We start from the raw sequence: 16934 nt of genomic DNA, 5'->3' as shown, positions 1-16934 counted from the left end.
TACACTCAATTGAATACCTAGGCGTTACCCTCAGTCTCCTGGGTGAAACACGTACGGGCAAGATGTGGAAAAGCTAACAAAAAATAAAGATTTATTAGAAAAGCGCTGGGTCAATGTGATGAGAAGGTCAAAGATATGTCGCTGGTTAGGCCACATTTAGAACATGCTGCAAGTATATGGGATCCTCACGAAGTTGGATTGATTGCCGAATTGGATCGCGTGCAGCAAAGAGGAGCTAGCTTTGGAAAACATTGTTATGATAAACGTAGTAGAACGCGTATCAAAAATATTAGAGCAGATAGGCTAGGTTAGCGAAGGTTAAGTTAGAGATTGTGAAGCTCCTGCGTAAATTAAAAGGGCGTTTCTTTAGCAGTGATGTTGAAAATGTATTATTACCACCATCCTTGTTCGGCAGGAAAGATCATGCTAGTAAAATTAGAGAGATTAAGTGTAGGAAAGATAGATTTAATATGTCATTTTTTCCACAAACGAAATGGAATCATGAATTTATTCTTCTTTCGGGAATTTCCGTCGCGTCGGTGAGTTGATGGACAACTGTTTCGCCCGCAGTCCTGGAGGCGTCTTCAGGACTGGGGGCGAAACAGTTGTCCATCAACTCACCTACGCGGCGGAAATTCCCGGAAGAAGAATGAATTCATCAAATAGACGTCGTGGAAGCCTTAGGATGAAATGGAATCATAATAACATTGTTCGACCGCGGTAGGGTCATGCTCGGGTAAAATTATTCTGGTGTGTATTCACCCCCTGCCGCACACCCTGGCGGTGGCTTGCAGGGTACATATAAATAAATACATACATACTTCACTCATGCGCATTACTTTCATAATGAACCATGTATTTCAGTCGTCAGTCCATACTTTCTGCGATCCTCCATGCCGTCTGAAATTCTTCTCCCCCTAATTTTTTTTTCTTTCTCATATCTCTTGCCTTTCCATGTGTGTCTCTTCCACCCACACCCCAGCCTTCTTTGAATTTCTCCCAACCACTTGATCTACTCCCCTATTCTTTACCATACACTTTTTATTTTAACTTTCTATCCGTCTAATCTCCTCAAACTATGCTTTCATTTTAACTGAATCCAGTTAAGCTCGTCCGCTAACCTCAATGGGCAAAAGTTTCGAACCCACACACGCGTCCATAGCGGCGCGAACGTGAAATTGGAGAAGAGCTGACGATAGCTTAGAACGGCAAAGCGTTTCCTCGCTTTGTCTCGCCCCCTCGAGACGTGCTTTCATGTCTTAAGGTTGCTTTGGAAACCATTTTCGCCTCCATGGCGGGCTACCCCTATTTCTCCGATTGGACGAACGGGCCAACAAGATTACTGTTTTCCAATGGTTTTTTTTCATCTTCCACTTTCTACTTTCGATATTAACGGGTCACGAAGCATATGTGCTGAATATATAAAAGTAAAGGAGTTCGTTTTGGATAAAAGTTTCTGAAGGGGTGGTGACGTTGGAATTATTTTCGTGTTACAAATAATCATGACATACAAATATGTTAAATTATCAAGAATGAAGGCATAATAGACGTAGGAGAAGTATATCCACTTTAAAACTAGATCGAAGAGAATTCCGGCGCGTGAATTACTTTGTGATCTTTTACAAAAATGTTCGCCTTCGTATATTTAGTAAATTTCTAATCTTTCTCCAGTCAAAGCATGTGAAAAATGAGTGATATGTTTTCGGGTACGTATTGCGTATATTTTGGTTATTCAAGCTGCATAAAACCACCGTAATCAACCCGCGGGATGGTTTATTAAGTGAGATCCAGCACATCCAATACTATACTCGCTATATGACGAAATTCAGTGGTTATAACAGCATTAATAAGGAGGGTAATGCAGCTGTATTTCCATGGAGTTGTGGTGGACCCGATAAATCACAACTTCGGTGGGCGTCCCAAGTCGCCGGAATCGAGCTCGGGCCCACAAGTCAGGAAAAGAGAGCACTAGGCTATACCAAACCCCGAAAACAAGGTTTTGGTTTTGAAGAAAGCTAGCCGTTGCAAATGTAATGTTTGTAAATTGAAAAATGTGCCAAGTTAGTGTGCAAATTAACACAAAGTTATTTTGCAACCATTTGGCGGTGTTAAACAGGTACGTAGTAGTAGTTTTTATGGGAGGCGACCGACAGTTAAGGTCATTTTCACCATCAGGGATGGACAGGAATGGATGAAGAGAAACCCGGTGTCGGCATTAGCCTACTCTTTTCGAAAAGCACCAAGGGGTCCGCAGCTTAACGTCCCATCCGACGGACGGCGTACTCACCCTCAACTCATACTTACCTCACTCAAGTGCCCTCCACAAAGCACCTCAAGTAAGGATCGGGATACCACTGAAAAGTATTTGTTGTCTCCAGGATTTGGACCCCTCTCGGTGGGAAGCCTGTACGTTAGCCACCGCACAATCTCGATCCCCCATAAGGCACGTAGAATGGCGGATGGGTTTGAACTCGATGGCGGTGTCGGCGAAGTTTCTAAGAGCGTCTCTCTCCATGCTCAAATTCGCATATTCGAATTGAAATCCGACTCAGATGTGGGGAGGACTTATTCGGACGTGGACGGTGCTAACGTCACGCCCCGGGTGGACTTGCTCGTGTTCCTATTCGTGTCAAGTTCTTATCGCCATCTGCCAATTTGGATGTGACCGACTCTTTTCAGCCATATGCCACCGTTCTCGCTTAAGATCTCTCTAACTACGAAAATTCCCGGTAGAGACTCCAGGTGTTTTTATTCTCTTCAGCAGTGACATTTCATTGTATGCATTGAGCAAACGCTGAAATTTTTACTTATTACCTAAACGACCGGACATTGCTATTATAATGCATTGGGTGAAACGGAAGAGAAGAGAGTAACGAAGAGAAACTGGAAAGAGCTCTGAAGGAGAAAGTGCGAGAAATTATGAATCGAAGCTCTGGCCGGCTGCATTACTTTCCTTCAAGTCACGATAGACCCACAGTAGATCGACTAACATAAGGCTAGAGAGCCTGATTGTTATTTTCAGCAATGTAATTCGCATGTGGGCAAACCTCCATCAAGAATGATAACCATCGGGGCATCGAAATAAGATCTTTGTGGGATTGCTATGTTCAAATAGCAGAGAAACGATGTTATCTTTACTAAGACAATCATTTTTCTTGTAAGTTTCGCTTGAAGGCGCTATATTCTGAACTCGAGAAACATCCAAAAGGAAAGTAGCACACGCGCATTTCAATACGCAATAATTAATTGCTCCTCTTTTTATATAAATTGAAATCTTTTATAGAAATGGCACCATAGTAATGCTAAAAGGGAGGTCTATTTAAATTTTTGTTGATATTTTCCTAAACAAATTTTTAAACTAGACTAACCATTATATTGCCCATAATCTTCAATCGACTCTTCCTGTGGGAATAAATCTATGAGGGCTATAACCATGCATGAGTAAGGATGTTAAAAAAAGATTAGGGAGATTAGATATGGAGTGAAGTTTTTTCGGCGCGGAAACTTGTCCTCGCGGCCAGATGATAAGCTTAGGTTAGGAGTCTTTGGTGATAAAGTTGTGGAGAGGGATATAAATGGTGAAAAAAGAAACTGGACGAAAAGGATAACAAATGAAACGACATGTGGGGGAGGGAGGGTTTTTGGAAGAACTCCAAAGGAGGCAGGAAAGTTGAATGACGATGGAATGTTGACGACAGTGATAGAGAGGAGAATGTTAGGCAGAGGGGGGGGGTAGTGGAAGGATGAGAACTAAGGAGGGAGTATGCAACATTGAGGAAGAGTTTATTGTAGTTTAGGGGATCAGGTTGTTTTGTTTGTTATTTAGCTACTTTAGTAGCCTACAAGCCACCGCTAGGGTATGTGGCAGGGGTTGAATACACACCAGACTAATTTTGACCCGAATATGACCCTACCGCGGTCGGACAATGTTATTCTGATCCCATATCTTTCGTGGAAAAAGTGACATCTTAAATCTATCTGTTCTACACTTAATCTCTCTCATTTTATTGATGTGATCTCTCTTGCCGTAGTACGATGGGACTAATAATACTATTTCAACATCACTGCTGAAGAGACCTTTTTCCAATTTATGCAAGATACTTAATATGTAATTTAATCTTCGCTCCTTGAGTGATTCCCAACCTAGCTCTTCTAATATTTTGGATACGCTACTAATTTTATCATAAAAACGTTTTCCAAATCTAGCTCCAGTAGGCTGCATGCGATCTAATTCGGCATTCAATCCAACTTCGTGAGGATCCCATATACTTGCAGCATATTCTAAATGAGGCCTAATCAGCGGAAGATAACATCTCTCTTTGATCTTTTCATCACGTTCACCCAGTACTCTTCTAATAAATCCTAATTTTTTGTTAGCTTGTAGAGGAATTCAGAAGAGACGTCAGAAGAGTATATAAAGGAAAGTGCATTTAGAGACCTTAGCGTAAAAGGAGTGCTACAGGGAAGAACTTTCAAGGCGTGGAAGAGAATTTGCATTGGTTCAGGAAATGAAGAATGTGGAAGGCGGCAGTCAGTTTTTACTCTTCTGGTTGACATGCCGATTTAAGAAATATAATCCAACCGAAAAGTTACTATTTCGGTACATATAATTAATAAGTGCTGTTGTAAAGTTACCCACTCTACTTTTTTTTAAATAACCTTAATCCTGCGTCTCTTTCTACTTTATGCCCTCTACGAATCAAATTAACCCTGGCCTGACCTGTCATTTTCTCCATGATTTTTTCACAGTACTCTCTCCTCTTTTACATTCATTGCCAATGGCTTTTTTTTCTCGTCCATTTGACTTTCGAAATTCACTTCCAGCTTCATGTTTCCTCTCCTTTCGTGGCGTGCTTTTACGATTTTCCATGACTCTGGTCCTGGTCCACATAATACCACTTTCCACACCAGGGTTTTCACTTCGTGATTTCTTGTTTGAAGTCCCGGCTTCATGCATCAAAAATTTCTAGGGTTCATCATGGGCGGATTCTATGCTTGTACCCTTTTTCATTTGACGTCAGTCGATCCTCTTCCAATCCACAATCTGGTATCTTCTCCGTAGGTGAATGAATCCATTTTTGCTTGTTTCTTTTCTCTTTTATACAACTTCGCCCTCAGAGTTCTCCATTTCAGTTTAAGATTTTATCGCAGTTTTAATTGATATCCATGTTGTTATTAGTTACGGCGAATTTATCCAGGTCAAAGAAAGCCTTTCACTCTGACGACAATGTGAATGCCATCGGCGAAAGGGGCCAAGGTTACATTTTCTCCTCTACAACCTTTTTTCCGTAAGAAATATGTACTTATTCCAATTTTCCCGTGGTTTTTATTACTCCCTGGTGTATATGAGATGTTGATCGTAGGAGGTTATGAATGTACCTTGATCCTTTATGTTTCTCTGAGTCAATTTACCACCAGTTTAAACTATTTCCACGATTCATTATTCCACTATTTCCCCTTCTCTATAATTGTAACTCAGTGAATCTCCTAGTAGTAGTTTTTGGGGAGGCGACCGACAGCTAAGGTCATTTGCGCCTTTAGTAATGGATGGTAAAGGAAGGGCGGAAAGAAACCCGGCGTCGGCATTAGCCTAGTCTTATCGAAAGGCGCCAAGGGGTCCGCAGTTTAACGTCCAACAGACGTCGTACTCATTCAAAGTGCTCTCCACAAAGCACCTCAAATACGGATCGGGATGCCACTGAAAAATATCTCATACTTCCAACGGTAAGCGAAGAGATCCTTAATGTTCACCCGAGCTAACAGATTTAAAATTGCAGTTTGCAGATCTCATTAAGTTACCAATTATTTCTTGTCGTGATTATATTTTAGTGTAGAAGTATAGGTACTCTTTTGCTTTCTTAGGTAACCTTACCCTATTAAGTGCCGAAACATAAAATGCAGTTCTCGCAAAACCAAAACTCTAAACTGTTAAATTGTGCCTGAAGTCGGGTAATTTTCTACGTTACATTGACCGCAGCGCTAATACTAACCTACTTTTAGTAGCGAAGTTAGGGTCGAGCCATGATCACTGGTCCATATTACACCTCACTATCGTGAACTCGACCCGAGGAGAGAAAAATTATTTATGTAATTGACGCTATGAGCAACCATTGCGCTAATCTGCCCTTGATATTTCTTCCAGTCTTTAGCTCACTAATGTTCGTAACTTATTCTGCTAAGCTGGTCTAAATATTAAGGTCTCGTTTGATGAATAGGCCTTTCCAATTCTTTCCGGAAATTTCGGAATAACGAAAATCAATTAAACAAGAGCCGGGAAATAACTGACAAGGCTGAGACATGTTTGTGTTGTTCGTCCGCTTGTTCTGGTCGCTGATTGGATGGTGTTGTCTTTAAATCTTCGAGATAAGTAATGGTCGATAGAATTTCGATTCGGTTGGAAAGGTGCGTGTTTGCAGCTGCATCGGGAAGCGGACCTCCCGGCGCTCAATGTTAGCGGTCAGTCCAGTCCATCTTGCGTTGCCAAGATCGATCCAACTGATTTCATGTTAAATTAAATACATTTTCCTCTGTTGCTACCGTTATGAATCGCGTGTTTTTTTTAACTCTTTCTGGAGCGTGCTCCTCTGCTCACTAAAGCGAAACGGCCTCCGGCTTAAGGCCTCACGTGGCCGCGATGACTGCCTTTTGATTATCCACTTCCTTTAAAATTTCTTTACCATTATTAAGGAAACAGTTAAAAATTAAAATAAAACATTGAATTAACAGTTCAATGGATTCATTACTCTCTTCGCTGATTGAATTTCTCCCAGACAAAAAACTATTTTCCAAGGATTTTTCAAATGCTTAATACGTTATGGCATACTATATTTCATTTCTTTGTTTCGCACGAATAAATTTATTTGGAAGTTGTGTAGATTTGATAGATGGTTGAGGCCGATACTTTGTAGAAATCCATTTGTAGAGCACAAAGAAAGAATCAAAGACTTGGCGTTTTCACAGGATTCTCCTCAGAGTTTCTACAGGAGTATTTGATTCTTTCTTCTTGCTTTCGTGAAGATTTGCTATTCCTTGGATTTAGGGTCGTTTCTGAGTATTGCAACTGTATTCACGATCTCTTCATATTTTGCGAAATTTAAATAATTTATTGATTTATGAAATGATTTATTTTCAAATGCCCTAGGCTGAGGCTAAGTTTAGGGTGGCGATCGATGGGTGCTCCTGTGACTGCCTCCTCTCGGTAGAGTGGACCGTTCGCTGCACCATCCGGGGCCACCGGGCGCCCTTTCGTTTACTGCCGGAACTCCGGAATCATGCTAACAATGTGGCGTCGGAAAATCATCAATTATTTCCTTAGCCTCTCCCAAACTTGCCAACATTTAGTCCATCCGACCTTGTAAATTACAATACTGATTACAGAAGGAACAGTTTTCTTTAACAATTTTAAGTTATCAATGAATGTGAACTCTGTGAAATGTGAAATAAAATTCCTGTCGTCATTGTCTCTATTCCCTTTTTGCGCGTTATTCAATTTCATTGAAAATATGCTCGTGGACCGACCGAGTCACAACTTGAGAAACTTGGTCGTAAAAAGGACTAAGCTGTCTGAATTCACTCTTCGTGGTGTTGTTTATATTCACAACGTTGCTTATATTATTAAAGAAGTGATTCTATTGAAATCTGTTGTATCCGGCGAATTTTATACAATTTGCATAACATATTGAAATGAAATTAGATTATTAACTTTGTAATTCCACACACTTCATTAAATACACGGTCCAGGTGGTGATGAGGAAGTTCAACGTCGAAACCTGGGTCGTGTTTTAAATAAAGTGCATGGAATTAAAAAGTCAATAATTTCATTTCAATATGATTCTTTCGAATTTGAATGTATCTCAGTGCGCATGCTTGTAGATGAGATAGTGCAGTGTATGTCAAGCTACGAAGTTGTGTTTCAAGTACTTTATGTAAAAAATATTCTTCCGAATAATGTCGGGATTTTGTATGTGCCTTTACCTTGCTAATTGCTCTTTCATTCGGATACGTTCCAACCATAAAAGCTCTTTCTTTCATTTAAATATATCAACGTAATGTAGACAATGCAAAACTTATTCTGTGACGAAACATCGGATTGACGGAAAATTTTACAAAGTTTCGTAATCTACGAATTTTATTCATTTTCGTTCATTCTTCGTGTTTTAGTCTAACCTTCAAAAGACGAAAATATTCGTAGACCAGATTGCGAATTTAGAATAATAATTGCGAAATGTTCGGTACATGTATTTCATGTCAACAGATACAGCATTTGACTTTGCGAAATAAATGATCAAATGCAACTATACATGTGCCAAAATAATAATAAAGCTGATTTGCATGGGTCTGACGAACGCGTATCTACCCGGTTACCGTCCTTGGTTCATTCGTCTCTCTCCGCTGGCAGATGCAGCAACCTTCAGATAACGCGCCACCGGCCGCAGGGGACGTTTGCCGTTGATTTTCAAGTCCAACACCCCCCTATCGGTGGTCTTGTAATAATAAACGAGTTTTATTGAGACAGCTGGAATACATCATTGTAATAACGAGGTTAATTTCGCATAAAGGAAGAAAGAACCTAAATCCTGAATTCCAGAGGATTATGATGTTTAAAATTTCTTTTACTAGATGTTAAAATGTTCCCCCAGTAGAGCACAAAAATGGAGGCTGTGGCTATAGGCAACATTTCACTCCGGAAAGTGACAGTCGTCGAGAATCCCACGCGAAGGACTGAATGAGAGCGAGGATTAGGCGAGCGGAGTAGTCGAGCGTATGGCTCCCGAACTAATTCCCCTTGCTCGACTTGGGCGTTCTTCTCCTCTCCTGTCTTACGTGGCGTGCCATCTTTTCGACAATCGCCGTTTTTCCACTGTCACCGGTGATGTCTCTCTTTCCCGTGGAACAGCTTCCAGAAAACGTCGTCGTGAAAGTGAGCACTTTGACGCCCGGTTTCTTTATTTTTTGTGTGCACGCGCATATCCACCTCCTTTTGTTTCCTCGTAAGCACGCTGTTAATTTCTTGCACAATGCATTATTAGCCTTTTTAATAATTGCGTAGCGCCTCGTTTTTTTTGCGCTCAGATGACTTTCGTATTTCCACTTTGGAAGTGTGTTGAGAAAGCTTGCACACATCGAGCCCTGTTGCTCAAATTAAACATCTTCATGTGCGTCTATGGCGCAATCTATTCGGAGAATATGTTCTTCTTTGTTGAAGTTTGAGATTTTCTATTGGAAATTCTTGTTTTGTGTTACTGAGTATTCAAGTTATGTCCCAAGCCTTTTTATCCTACTTTGCGTAGAAATTGAGCGTGTATTTTAATGATTGTAGAATACCAACGTAATCGGCTCTTTTCATTTATTTTTGCGTGATTTTATGTATTCTTGTGTAATGCAATCACTTCATATGTGCGCGATAGCCTGAAGATGAAACTTACTAGTAGAAGGTGTTGGTCTCGGATGAGTTCTGCCGCGCCCCTTGTGATCCCGGTGATCGGTGAGGAGGCACCGATGGGGCTCGCCTCCGTGATCAGTGTGCCTCGGAAGGAGCACGCGGAGTAGAAGCCGGTGTGCGGATTTGAAAGAATATCGATGGCTCGGAAACGTGGTCGTTAAGGTGAGGGGGCTATCGTTTATTCGACGTGGAGAAGTAGAGAGGAAATGAAATGGACGGGAAGGAACACAAATACGTAGTGATGGGCGTAGTGGAGGTGAGATTTTTGTGATAAATCCGAGGGAGGCAGAAAAAGTGGCTGTAGGCCATATTGAGACAGGACGATGGAATGTTTAAGTGTGTGATATGTGAAGGGAGTTAGCGAGGGAAATGGAGGGGTAAAGAGGAAGTAAGGCGTTTCGAATGGACTGAAATAGATAAGTTAGAAAGGATGCGGAGTTTGAAAGCGGCTTGTTGTGATGTCTGTGTGTGGCTCTCGGGGGTTTAATGGTATAGTACTTTCGGTGGAGCTTAGAAGCGTAAGGATGCCTGGATCCATCGTAAGCCTACCTCTATGCCTGTAGACTACTGCTAATAGTATGCAAGTCGGTGAGCGGATTCCTTCCATTTAATGCGAGGGTGAGGTTCCGGGAGCGTGCGGATGGATGTCTGTCCCTCTGCCAAATAGTGGTGACCGGATGCGGGAGGTCGCTCCTCGCCACACTTTTTGGACAGTCTTTGGAGTCGTATTTCGAATTCGAGCATGTTGCCCAATTGTCGAGAGATTCAGGGCATCAACGGTTCATTTTTCAGTGCACCGCCCGCGTTTCTCATTCGTCCCGACCGGCGTGTCGTGCGTCCCCTCGAGGACGGGCGGCGGGGAAAGGGGGGCGGAGTGGTCCCGCAGTGGATCCGGAGGGCACCGGGGCTGTGGATCCAAGAATGCCCCATGCCATAGGATTCAGTTGTGTTCTATGGCGAAGGTTAAAATGCCGTTCCGATATAATTTTTGGCCATTCTGTTGACACCTTGAAGGAAACATTATTGTGACACTCTTAATGTTAGATATCGATCGGACCAAGAGGAAAGATTGAAACAGTCTAGAATCAGTCAAATACCGATTATCTGTATGGCGAACCTTGTACTGTTTTAGATGGTGAGATTAGTATCTACTATACATTTACATGATGCTCCCCTAGGGCGTGTGGCGGGGGGTTGTTAGGTGTATGTATCGCCGACACGATGCATTGCCCTGTTAGAGTTGACACTTGATTCCGAGGCTGTTTGGGTAAGTTTGCAGTGAATGGAAAAGTTTTAAAATGGGGCAAGCGTTCTACGGGGTAAATACAGTCTACTACTACATGTTTTCTCTACATTTTAGCATGCTTACATGTACCCGTGCTTATAATAAGTGTGCTAGACCTCAACATGCTACGTTGTCATTAAGCATGTTGCAACTAAATTTCTATATTATCAAATTAAATAATTGTTGTTGAATGTGTTGAAGGAAAACAGCTTAGTGTTTAAATGATGGCTTTAACGTCGTGCACTTTTGGGAAATGCGCACGACTACGATTATTTCGTGGTATTGTATTTACGGATATTTGTAATGACATCTTGTTCATTTAAAGCCCGTAAAAATTCACAATGTACATTTCTTTATCCGACGGAAGGCTCAAGTCACTTTTCCTAGCTTTTCCATCGCGCAATGGGTGGATGGATTAGAATGGTGGGAGCCCGTCTTCCGATTTGGGAATGCCACGACATATCTCGGGACTTAACGATTTTTTTATGTCGTAGCTTGTATCCAAAGGCAAGAAATTTCAAGTCGCCATTGATGTCTCATTAATTTTTAATGCTTTTGTGACGCATTTTGTGGGGTTTTTTGTATGATTTTTTTACTTTGCGGGGAAAAAATAATGGAAACAATGCAGGGAAACCTTCTGAATTTGGCGCCTGCTTTAGTTAAAAGGATTTTTTTGAATGTAAGCTTTGCATTTAGAAGCAGAAAGTATGATGTGTTCTGAGAAAAATAAAATGAGAAGAAAAAAATCTAAAATAATACCGTCTTGTCAAAATAATAGAATGAAAACTCATTTTACCTTGTGTAAAAAGATAAATAGAATTATCGCAATATCGCATGCGAAATAAGAAATCACGTTTAATGCAGATTGTACCCGTACGTGTTGCACATCTATCAACTGCGTACCTATTCCGTTCACCTACTAACTGCCAAAAAGTTCTCTGTAAAGGCAATTTAAGTCACGAATGCACTTGGTGTCTTGCCAATATTCAAGTGAAACCCTTGAGTATGGTCGCATTTCGTGTTTTCAGCTACTTTCCATTTGCCCGTGGGGATCGGTCAAACATGCTGCTTGGAGAAGATGCCGTGAAATAGTGATTCACACCTGTCATAATGAAGCCAATTTAAATAATATATCCGTTCTTTCGCTAAAAAGTGAAATTTCAAATGATGGTAATGCATGCCTCATATTGTTGGAGGGCCACCAGTATTGTTTATTAAGATGATTTAGTGTCAGTTTGAACATATTAAATGAATTCAAATCTGCTTTTTTCAGCACAGAGATTTTGCCAATTATCAGTATTCCAGCATACATTCCAGAATTGGTCGTTTGCATCATGAATATACAATTCAAGAATTAGATGCCAGATCTAGCAGATTCAAACATTCCTACTTCCTGTGTACAATACATGATAGTAACTGTAGGATCAGAACTAAAAATACTCCATGTCCCAAAAAGGAGGCCTAAAATCCCTGAAATATTACCTCTCCCTACGAGTCACACCACACACCCTGTCCACAGATTTCCTCATTGAACTGACCCAACTCATCCTCACCAAGAATGCGTTCAAATTAAACAACAAAATCTACTTACAAACAAAAGGCGCTGCTATGGGCACGCATATGGCTCCTGCATACGCCAACCTTCTTATGGGAAACCTAGAACATACCTTTCTCCACCAGCAAACCCTTAAATCAATCTTCTGGGCCTGCTACATTGATGACAATTACCTCCTTTGGCCCCAATGACATGAAACTTTAACTCTTCATTTCCTATCTCCACTCCTCCTCCTTGGCATTTTTCACTTCATCTATATCTGATTCAAATATTACTTTCCTAGATATTGACCTTCACCTCCAGAACAATAAATTTAACACCTCAGTCCAACTGACTCTGATTGACTGAAAAACTGACCAATAACCAACAATATCTTCATTTCAACAGCTGCCACCCATCTCATAAAAAACACTGCATCCCCTTCTCACTCTCAGTCTGTGGCCTACACCTCTGCAACAACAGCCCCTCCCAACAGAAATACATGGACCAGCTATATGTCTCTCAAAGGACATGCAGGTACCCTGAAAAACTACTTAACAGTAAAATTCTCAAACCGTCAACCCAATACACTCCTCTTCCCAAACCCAACAACCCAAAATGCCCTAACCTTATCACCATTTTCTTCCCCGGAACCCACAAAATTAAACATATAATCGGTGAACTCTTCCCAATTACTAATAACAGTCAGTCCACATTACTTTTATTTCCACATGGTCCCTCCATTTTGTTTAAATGCCTGTCAAACTTGCAAGATATCATCAAGTTGGCAAGAACTTCTGCAGGCCCCTTTGTCTCATCTCCACCCCTGTCTGCAGCATGCAAATGCCCATGCTGCAAATGTTGCCATCTTCTAAGACCCACATCCTCCCTCACTGCCTATTCCCAACCCGACACCACCTGCCTCTCAAAAAACTCTTTGTATTTCTACATATGTTTAAAAATATATATATATATATATTAATAATGATAATTTTTTACTGTTTCCATGTAGTGGGCAATGCAAGATAGTGCAAGATGCAGCACAGTTCTCGCAGGTGTTCCACTTTCTACTTCTGGCCTACAAATTTAAGGAATTTATTTACCAAACCTGAAAAATAAATTACATCTGTGATTAGTTGCAATAGCTACCCTCTGAGAAAACCAGCCAGAAGTAAATTCGAGTCATGTGATCACTAACTTGCAGAAGACTAAAGAAGTTCGGTGGGCATTTAGACTAAATTCTTTGTTTCATTTGGCACAGGTGGCCCGGAAATCAGCGGACCTGCTATGGCCCCAGTGGGCGAGACCCTAGTCCATGTCAGCAGAAATGCGTGGACACACTGGCTGGCCCACGATGCTCCTGCTGGCATGGCTACCGGCCAGAATCTGCAGATGGGGCTATCTGCCAAGGTGAATGGACCGCTTACATTTTGCCTCTCAATAAATTTATTGTGAACTAAGGTGGATGCGTGAAGACTGCTTAGAGTGGAGCATAGGAGCTACATATAAATGAATGACATGGTCTTTCCCGAAAATGCCATGCTTACGTCTTTGTACCTTTATTGAGCTAACCTAATCACTCATGAATCCCTCAGATAAGAGGATATTTCCATGAGAATACTAAAAGGGCTGATACCCTACACTACTATAAACTGTTTTTCAGTTCCTCTTCTCAAATAATTCTTCAATTCTTTGTTCTCTCTGTCGCCAACTTCCACCTGCCCCACAAGTCACCCCTCCTCCACCCTCCCTACCTTGGCGACTGTAATAATAATATATTTATTTGGCCAGCAGACACAGTGTACCATGTTGAGCATACATGACAGGTGTATAGGACATGTCTATGGGATATGGATCTCATTATTCCCAAATAGAAATACAAAATACAGTTACGATAGGAAACTAATATGCACTTAAGTTTTATATAAATATTCATGTACACCATAATAAAACTCATCAACCAGTTATGCAAATAGATTCTTCTTGAATTCTGAAATTCTATATCTTTAAGACTGCTGATAGCCATTCTTCAGCATTGTTTTGAATTTTTGATGTGTTTAGTTTGAAAGCACAGTTAACCATAGAAATGATTTTTAGTGGAAATGGACAAGTAAATTTTATTAATGACTTTTCATTGTGAAAATTCAGCTGTTAGGAAAAACGTGAAATTGTTAAATAAAAATTCTGGGATAGTTCCAGAATTCTATTGAGCCATAAGGACAACTTTTCTGACCCCAAGGTAATTGCAATCTGAAAAATACTATGTTTCAAAGATCAGCTGCACTGGTCAGTGTAGCTACTTATCACTAGTACCTGGTGCTAAGTCATCATCAACTGAGCATCATGTGCTAAGTTGAGTGTATGCAAAATAGAAGCAATAGTGGATTTATTGAGTGTATTTTACTACGTAAATCTTTGATAGTACTACCTTGGTCACTTGATTGTTTTGTGTTTTAAGAGTTAAGCATTGATCAGTGCTCAGTTATTTTTTAGAAGAAACATATTCACATGTTTGCTAACTAATCATGTATTCACAGGGAATATTGATGCGAATATTTAGTCAGCTTGTATAAATCACTGATCACCTTAAAAAAATAGCTAAGTTATTATGTTATAAATGTGAATGGGCATCTTAAGGCATTATACTCTCACTTTTGAAATTGCAGATGTTGATGAGTGCTCCTCGGGAATGGCAGGGTGCAGTCAAATTTGTGCAAACACATTGGGAAGCTTCAAGTGCTTATGTCTACCCGGTTATACCCTGCTGGCAAACAGTCGTATTTGCACTTCAATCAGCTCCAAACGTAAAATTTTGCCATCTCCACGCCCTGGAAGGCACACCCATAGGGATCACACCCCTGTGGGTCGCTTACAGTGGGATCTCAGGAAAGATGCCAGTGACTTGGAATTAAATGAGTCAGGTGAAGAGAGGGAGGAATACCCTGACTTCGGCCCAGAGGAGCCGCCATTTGGGTCAATGTACAACACGAGGGGTGGCAAGCTGGGCTTGGTGGTCCCTGACCACCCACACCCAGATTGGCAAGATCCCAGCTGGCAAGTGGGCAGAGCTCCACATGATGGCCACTCCCAGTATTCCTCCTCTCCTTGTCAGCGTTGCCACCAGGTGTGCCACTGGTCGAGTAGCAGCAGTCAAGGGGTGAGGTGTGGTTGCTGGCATGGCTATGCAATTACCGATGGCTCTGATGTTGGCTGCACTGGTAAGCAAGCATGAGTTCTTCCACTGCAACGATTCACCTACCTCCAAGTATTCCGACTGCCTGGCTAACCACTTATAATCTGCATGGATGGATTCTATTTCATAGGTTTGTATTTCTTAACAGTGTAATCTGCACTTCTTCTGCATTCTATAGTGATTGCTGTCAGCATTGTCATCTTTCATATTGATTTACTTCAAATATAGTGACCACAGATCCTTTATTTGGTTGCCTGTTTGTACATCAATAAAATATAAGAATGTATGCAATGGATGGTAATTTTCAGGCATTTGATTTCAAGATTTAGAAAGAGTTTGTAAAATTAACCTTCTGAGTTAGCATGTTATTCTTAATGGAGGTTGTGGAACTTTGAAAATGAAGTAAATGTCTAATAGTTGGAAGTGGAGAAAGAAATAATGTTGGGAAAAGAAAATTGCAGTTATCATGCTAGTTAGAATTAAATAGTTGTTACTTTCACTTCACAATTTACCTTTAAATAGGTAGAAGAGCTAAAATTAATATCTATATACTAATAATTATGATAATTTGTTACCATATTTAACTCCCAAGTTAGTGAGCATTTTCCAGTATCTGTCAAAATTACACTTGCCATTGGAAATGATAAGTTTGAGCTTGGGAAATGAGGAACATATGATGATTACTTAACAGTGCTGAAAACTTTGTATAATATACTACCTTGATCAAAAAGTTCCCGGAATAACCCCCGTGTGGCGCTCCCATCGTTCCGATTTGAGTTCTGTTTTTTTTTGTTAAATTGGTACATCTGTTGTTGATATTCCCTTTAAATCTTAGTGTCATAACTTGACATTTGCAATAGTTACGTAGCCAAGAGTACATCTATCTCTGTGTGTGTTGGCGATTTTTTACAATTGCAGAAATGGATTTAAATTTGCAACAACGAACTTGTATTAAATTTTGCGTAAAAAACGGATTTAGTGGCGCACGGACGTTGGAAATGTTGGAAAAGTGTTTCGGCAACGATTCTCTAAAAAAAACGGTCGTTTACCAGTGGCACGAGCGGTTCAGAAGTGGTCGTGAGTCAATCGAAGATGATGAACGCAGTGGCAGACCATCGACATCGAAAGTCGGTGAAAAAATTGATAAAGTAAAAGAAATGTTGGTCAATAACCGCAAATTAACCATCAGAGAAATAGCGGAGGACTTGAACATTGCCTATGTATCCGCCCAAGACATTGTGGTTAATGATTTGGGTTTCCGTCGTGTAGCAGCAAAGTTGGTGCCAAAAGACCTCAATTTCATGCAAAAAAGAGACCGTGTTGACGTCGCAAAAGACATGATTTGCGAGGCTGAATCCGATCCCACATTCATCAAAGGGATCATTACTGGAGACGAGACGTGGGTTTATGAGTACGACACGCAATCCAGACATCAGGCAAGTGAATGGCGTTCACCAAATGAGCCGAGACCAAAAAAACC

General features: G+C 40.9%; 1 protein-coding gene across 1 annotated transcript in view; it reads left to right on the top strand.

The window, feature by feature from the left end:
• The first annotated feature begins 13646 nt into the window (after window positions 1-13646).
• LOC139687888 (uncharacterized) overlaps window positions 13647-16934 on the top strand; it is a 32724-nt gene continuing 29436 nt past the window's right edge. The window contains exons 1-2 of the mRNA XM_071585222.1: window positions 13647-13671; window positions 14928-15479. Of these exons, the coding sequence (XP_071441323.1) occupies window positions 14951-15479 (529 nt within the window). The 5' untranslated portion in view covers window positions 13647-13671; window positions 14928-14950. The remainder of the gene's footprint in view (window positions 13672-14927; window positions 15480-16934) is intronic.

Source organism: Hetaerina americana, unplaced genomic scaffold (assembly GCF_022747635.1).
Source record: "Hetaerina americana unplaced genomic scaffold, ioHetAmer1.1.p SCAF_2, whole genome shotgun sequence".
NCBI lineage: Eukaryota > Metazoa > Arthropoda > Insecta > Odonata > Calopterygidae > Hetaerina > Hetaerina americana.
This window is presented reverse-complemented; position numbering and strand designations above follow the sequence as displayed.